Source organism: Pelodiscus sinensis, chromosome 4, assembly GCF_052426305.1.
Source record: "Pelodiscus sinensis isolate ZL-2025 chromosome 4, ASM5242630v1, whole genome shotgun sequence".
NCBI classification, from domain to species: domain Eukaryota; kingdom Metazoa; phylum Chordata; order Testudines; family Trionychidae; genus Pelodiscus; species Pelodiscus sinensis.
The window spans coordinates 48,461,540-48,467,539 of NC_143055.1; the positions used below are offsets into that span (position 1 = coordinate 48,461,540).

General features: G+C 50.5%; 1 protein-coding gene across 2 annotated transcripts in view; it reads right to left on the reverse strand.

Annotated features, from left to right (window-relative positions):
- Positions 1 to 2,560, reverse strand: part of CORIN (corin, serine peptidase) — a 221,622-nt gene extending 219,062 nt beyond the window's left edge. Inside the window, exon 1 of one of the 2 annotated variants that reach the window (XM_075930473.2) lies at positions 2,331 to 2,560. In XM_075930473.2, the coding sequence (XP_075786588.1) occupies positions 2,331 to 2,405 (75 nt within the window). In that variant the 5' untranslated portion in view covers positions 2,406 to 2,560. The remainder of the gene's footprint in view (positions 1 to 2,330) is intronic. The other variant, XM_089777859.1, reaches the window with a different exon arrangement.
- Positions 2,561 to 6,000: the final 3,440 nt, after the last annotated feature.

Sequence of the window (6,000 nt, forward strand, 5' to 3'; positions counted from 1 at the left end):
GTACCCTTAGGGATACAGGTATCCCTGGGTAAGAACCACTGGACAAGGTGATCACAGTGGCCCCTTCTGGCCTTGGAAGCTATAATTGTTCTGCCTGACATGTAGCTAAAGAACCGGGATTCTAAACAAAACATACTACCAGAGTTACATAATTTCCAACAATGTGCCCTTGCGTTGTTTATGGAACGAAATGTTTATGCATGGAATGTTTTTAAAGTGTGCTGAAAGCCACTGCTGAACTGTCATGTGCCAAGACGTGTTTTGCGGCACCTTCCTAGACATTATGCAACGCATTAGCTACTTACCTGGAAGTGAGGTTTGAATTGTATCCCTCCCCCTTCTCAGCAGGGTTGATTTCTTTGCTGGGAGTTCCGATCCACGCATTAGATAAGCGCATCCTAACAATCAGTGGGGGGGAAAGGCCCTCTACATCACAGGCAACTGTAAAGCTCACGCCCCAGTGGGGATGCGTTACAGCTTAGCTCAGTGTTAAGTGGGGAATATTTATACATTTCCCTTGCCGCTCTTCAGGCCGCTCAAAGGTTTATGTCCAGACCTTCCTCTTAGTCTCCCTAGCAACCCCAATTCGCGGCGACCCTTCCTTCCCCCGCCCGGGCGCACTGCGAGTCTGGGGCCGGTGCACGAGACCCTGGCCAACCCGCTGCTCTAGTCTGGAGTCCAGAGTGCACCTGGGCGAGCTAAAGCTACCCCCGCGCCCTGTCCACAGCGGGGTTTTACAACCCGCTAGCAAGCACGGGATCGCTAACTGCGTCTCACTGTTCCGCAACGCGCCTGGAGGGCAGCGAGCGCCCGGACTCCGCACTTCTAGCCCGGTGTGTTCCCCGCCGCTGGGCTGCCCCGCAGAGAGCTAGTAGCTGCCCGGTTTCGCCCCACGCCTCGCCTCACTGCTGCGCCCGCCCACCTGCGAGGGAAGGGCCCCGCCACCGAGAAGCCGCACGCCGCTCCACGACAGCCAGGGACAAACGTGCGCGTGCCCCTTTCACCCCGCCCTTACTGCCGGTTGGTGTTGCCGCCCCGCCTGGTCCTTGAGGAAGGGCGGTAACGAGGCCGGGTGGAAACGTGGGAGAACTCACAAGGCGAAGGCAGGCGCTAGCGCCCTTGCTCCGCGCGCACATGGCCAGGCGCGCTGAGGGAACTTGTTGCCACTGCACTTTGCGTAACTTTTCTCAGCTCCCGCCATAACCGACGGCAAAGGACTCAGACTTTAACCCCCTTTGCCGTTCTCCTTGACCCCGGGCCGCTAGCGCACCGAGGAGCGGGCAGACTGCGGCTTGATCATGTGTGTGGCACGTCGTCCCCCGGACTTGGGCTAAACTTGTGCATTCAGCCCTCGCCTGTCTCCTCGGGAGTCAGTCCCGTCTGGTCTGATTTAGACGTGACAATGGTTTATGTCTCCCCCAAAGGGCATGGCTATTGGAACACACTCATTTCGATCACTTCCCTGATTGCTGAGCGAGGCTGGGGGCAGAGCTGGCTGGCGGCGTTTGTTGATCACACACCGTCCTCCCTTGACAATGAAAGGAAACGAAATGTTCCCTGGTTACAGTAAAGGGCAGCGGAGCCGTTTCTCCTTGTCAGTTATTTGCGTGCTTCGCCACTGCACGCTGTGGTGCTGCTGTGGTGTCGGCGGGGACGGGCTGAACTCTCCAGCGTTTTAAGCACCCTGCCTCTCACAGTGCGTGGCCCGAGCCAGCGGGTGGCGAAGAGGCAGAGGGCGCCTCCGCGCTCAGTGTAAGATGCAGGGGGCCCTGCCGCAAGGCTGGACCTGCTCAAGAAGTTTCTCCTCTCCCCGGAGCTTTCCTCTCGCACCCGCACCGGCCCCGCACGAGCCACTCCGCTCTCTGCCCTGCGGGGATCATGGCCCATGTGAGCGGGGCCCTTTCTGCAACGCTACATCGGCGCGAGCGCGCTTCCTCGGAACCGTGGCCCAGCCTCAGCATGTGGACTGCCACCCTGCTGCCCCTCGCCCTAGCCTGCGGGCGGCTCAGCCAGGCGCGCACGAGGCGGTGCCCGGACCGCTGCGCTAGCCGGATCGATGCCCCAGGCGCGCCGCTCTTCTCCTTCTCCTGCCGCGCATCTTGCGCGCCTCTGGGCGCGGCCCCCGGAGCCCTCGGCTGGCACAGCCCGGCACCCCGATCGCAGCTGCTCTGGGGCTTATTCATCAGGGAGGTGGAGACGACTCCATCGGGGGGCCGCTGAGCTATGGCCCCAGTCCCGGACACGCCAGGCCCCTGTAGCCACCGCTGGTGCCCAAAGAAAGGACCCAAACGGCAGCTTGGAGGGTGGCCGGGGCACTGCGCTAGTCTTACCCGATCAGAGGAGAGGACCTGGCGGTAACGCTCTTCTTCCGGAGGCAGGGCAGGGAACTGTTGCATCGAGAACATGCTCTGGCTGCTGCTTAGTCTTCTCAACCTTCCTCCCCCTTCTGCATCTCACACGGACGTGCCACGACTGCCTCCCTAATACAGTACACAGCCTGGCTCGGGGGCGGAAGGGGGCGCCGCAATTTGTCTGCTCGGCAGACCCCCCGCACCTTCTCCCACCCAATAATACTCAACCTCAGTGAGAAAGCCACCTCCTCCTCACCCCTTTTGTTCTCAAGGACTTGGGTCCCCGAGCACAGGCTGAGAACCAGCCGGCTTGTTCAGTTCTCCCCAGTTCAGCACAGTGGGAGGAAAGGTGCACGGGGCAGGAAACTAAGACAGGGAGATTAAAAGTCAGCCCCAGCGTTTGCCCCTGGGGCTAATGATGTCCCACCTCGCTGTAATACTGCAAAGGGATCCAGGCTAAGCCCAGCCATCCCTAGCAACTCACTAGAGCTAAGGGACAGGGACTGCTCGCGGAGCTCACGCCACTGGGGTAGGTGAATTGCCGTCACTTTCAGACCTGCCCTCACCTTAACCCCACTGACCACAGTGCAAGCACTGCCTGGCTCCGCCACCTTATGTTCCCTGCCCATACAGGCTCATATCGCTCTACCGCGGTCGGCGGCTAGGTGGCAGGTCGCCTTTTCTGAGCGAGCCCGGTGCACAGGGCGCCCAGCAGAGCTAGACCGTCCCCGACTGGTCACACAGGAAAGGAAAGGTTAGGATCTATACCTCCTCCGGGCAGGTTCCGTTATTCCTTTGACTCAGGCAGTCTGGAACAGGAAATCAGTTCTAGCTGCAAAGACGATTTGGAGGCTGGATTTTAAAAACGTGTTTCATAATGGCCCTCGCTGTGCTAGTTTCATACAGCAAGGATTACAAAGCTCTTCTTCAAGCAAGGGCTTTTATTCCTTTGTACAAGGAAACGTGAAAGGTGTGTGTGTGTGGGGGGGGGGGAAGAGACATAATTTATGACCACGTTTGATAAGATTGAATGCTGTGATGTTTCTACAGGCTTTTGGACAAAGTACTCGCTGTCGCTGCACAGCCTCCTGCGGGACTAGAGAATGGGAACGAAGCACGAAGGAAGTGCTAATTAAACACCATTTACATTCCCCACCGAAGGTGGAGGTTCTCTTTGCACGTTTAAATGAATGAATTGTCCGTGGAGCCCACGAACTACGTGAAATTGAGGTTATATTTCTACTGAGAGCTGGGTTATACATTGCCAATATAAAAGGAGAGCCCATCCTGAGCACTGAAAGAAGAAAGCTGGAAGGAAGAGACTCCTGGGAGATTGGATTTGTTTCAATGAGCCCTGCGAGATTTCTAATTCCAGATTATTCAGGGGCCTGGTTCTTCTCTTCCCTTTATTTCCCAGGGGGTAAAAGTCCCCAAGGAAAACGAATGGAAAATGGGGAAGGGAAGAAGAGCAAATCACAGATGATGATTTCATATACACTTAGCTTGTCAGCCTATAGTCTAAACTCCAAGGCCTAAGACCTATGCAAAACAAAGAGTGATACAGTGGAATAGCTCAGTTAGTCTGTAACTGGAAAAACAAGGAATAGTCTAGCAGCACCTTAAAGACTAACAAACGTAGCTCTCATCTGAAGGAGTGAGCTGTACCCACAGAAAGCTCATAATACCATCTACATGTTTTCTTAGTCTTTATCTTTAAAAACAACTAATCGTCTAGGAGCACCTTAGTGAGACAATTTGGCTACGTCTACACTAGCATGATTTTCCAGAAATGCTTTTAATGGAAAAGTTTTCCTACATTGTAGATGCTACCAGAATATAAAAGGATTCAGTACTTGTCCAAGAACTGCAGTTACCCTTCACTTAGAATGGACACCATCTTGTGTAAGTAGATTATGAAAATATGCTTTAGCAAGCAGAGTTGAAACATAAGTTTCTACTATTGTTCTTTAAAATATGCTTGTTAGCATTACTTGAAATGTCACTGTAGTCATCATACGAAAAAAGTGTGAATCTAGCTCTAACAACAAGATACCCAGACTTGAACCGTACTTCCATCACTGACTTCCACTCTGGTTTTCATTCCAGACACTATCCCCTATTTTAGGATGAGAGAGAGACCACCAATATACTCAAAGAACAGGCACATATTAGTCTTCTGCCTACCCATACTCTTTGCCAGCTTTCCTGTGTCATCATCTCCTGCTTTAGAGGTCATGTCTAATTTACCTGAAAGCTTCGAGGACAGGGACTGGCCCTTTTGTCTCTTAAATGCAGTGAACACCAAACAGCACATACATATTACCAATCCAAATGCTATGGTACAGTGGTGGGCAACCTGCAGGCCACATGAAGTCCATTAGGGTTCTGCATGTGGTCTGAGACACCATTTTGTTTACCATTGTACATTAGCAGGGTTGCCAAATTCTGCTAGTTTCCTTCCATGTAGTTTTTTGCCTAGTGATATTACTAGTGATACATGCCTAAAGCAAAGATATGTGAAGTGAGTTGTGTGCTAATTGTACACATTGACTGTGAGAGTCCTGCACTCACTCTGCATCCAATCAAAGCGCTGCTACAATTAAATCAGCACACCCTACAAATGCTACATATGTAATAGCGCAGTTTTGCAAACTGCGTTCTCAGGAGACTTAGTTACCACAATCTTGCAGCCTGCTGAGATGATGAAGGGTTCCTCGTGCAGCACACTCACTAGACTAGGTTGCCCATTGCTGCTATGGGCCCAGCCTGCATTTTTTACTTGTTCTTCTAGAGGGATTTTGACCATTAAAAGAACAGGATGCTGCTACTTCACAAATAGCAGCAAATGTGCTGAATAAGAATCAGAGAAGCAAATAGTTCAAAAACAAAAACAAAAAAAAACTTAGCAACTGCTGAAAGTTTAACAGGCGACAGAGGAGGAATTAGCTTTTACATAGCAATTTACTTGCTAATACTTTGTAAAGTATTTTAACTATTTTTCTCAAATGTTTAAGCTCTGAAGAGGGTGAATAGTGTCATTAACCACATAGATAGGGAACCTGAAGCTGAGAAATTTAGTGTATTGCTCAAAGCTCAGCAGTGGAGCTAGAATTAGAATTTAGGATCTCCTGCCACCTCACCCTCTACACATTCTATGCTGTCATTCTAGCTACTGAAGCCCACTGTGAAAACTAGCTACATTTTTATAGTAACATATCAGAGCATGGGTAAACTTAAATGAAGTTCTGTTTCTAGCTGAGTATTTTACTGAGTATGTACAGCTACATTCCAGAAATTAATATATTGAAGTTGTCTACTATTTTTAACATTTCCCCTCCCACCATTGTTTTGCTTATTAGTAGTTTCCAGATCAGAACATACCTTGCCATTCAGTTGATCTTCACACTAAAAAAATACCTACACAATTGCTGATGTCAGCAGAAAGCAGTACTTATTTTCCACTAGACTGATCAGTATATATTTATATTATACTGTACTTTTTAACATGTTACTGAGGATAGTGAAACAAATTAATATAGAATTTATAACAAATTTGATTTACTGATGTAGTCAAACTCTTTGATTTTGTCTCAGCAATATACCTTAGCTTTCATTGCCTAGCAGAGTGCAGATAGTTGGAGAATTAGGT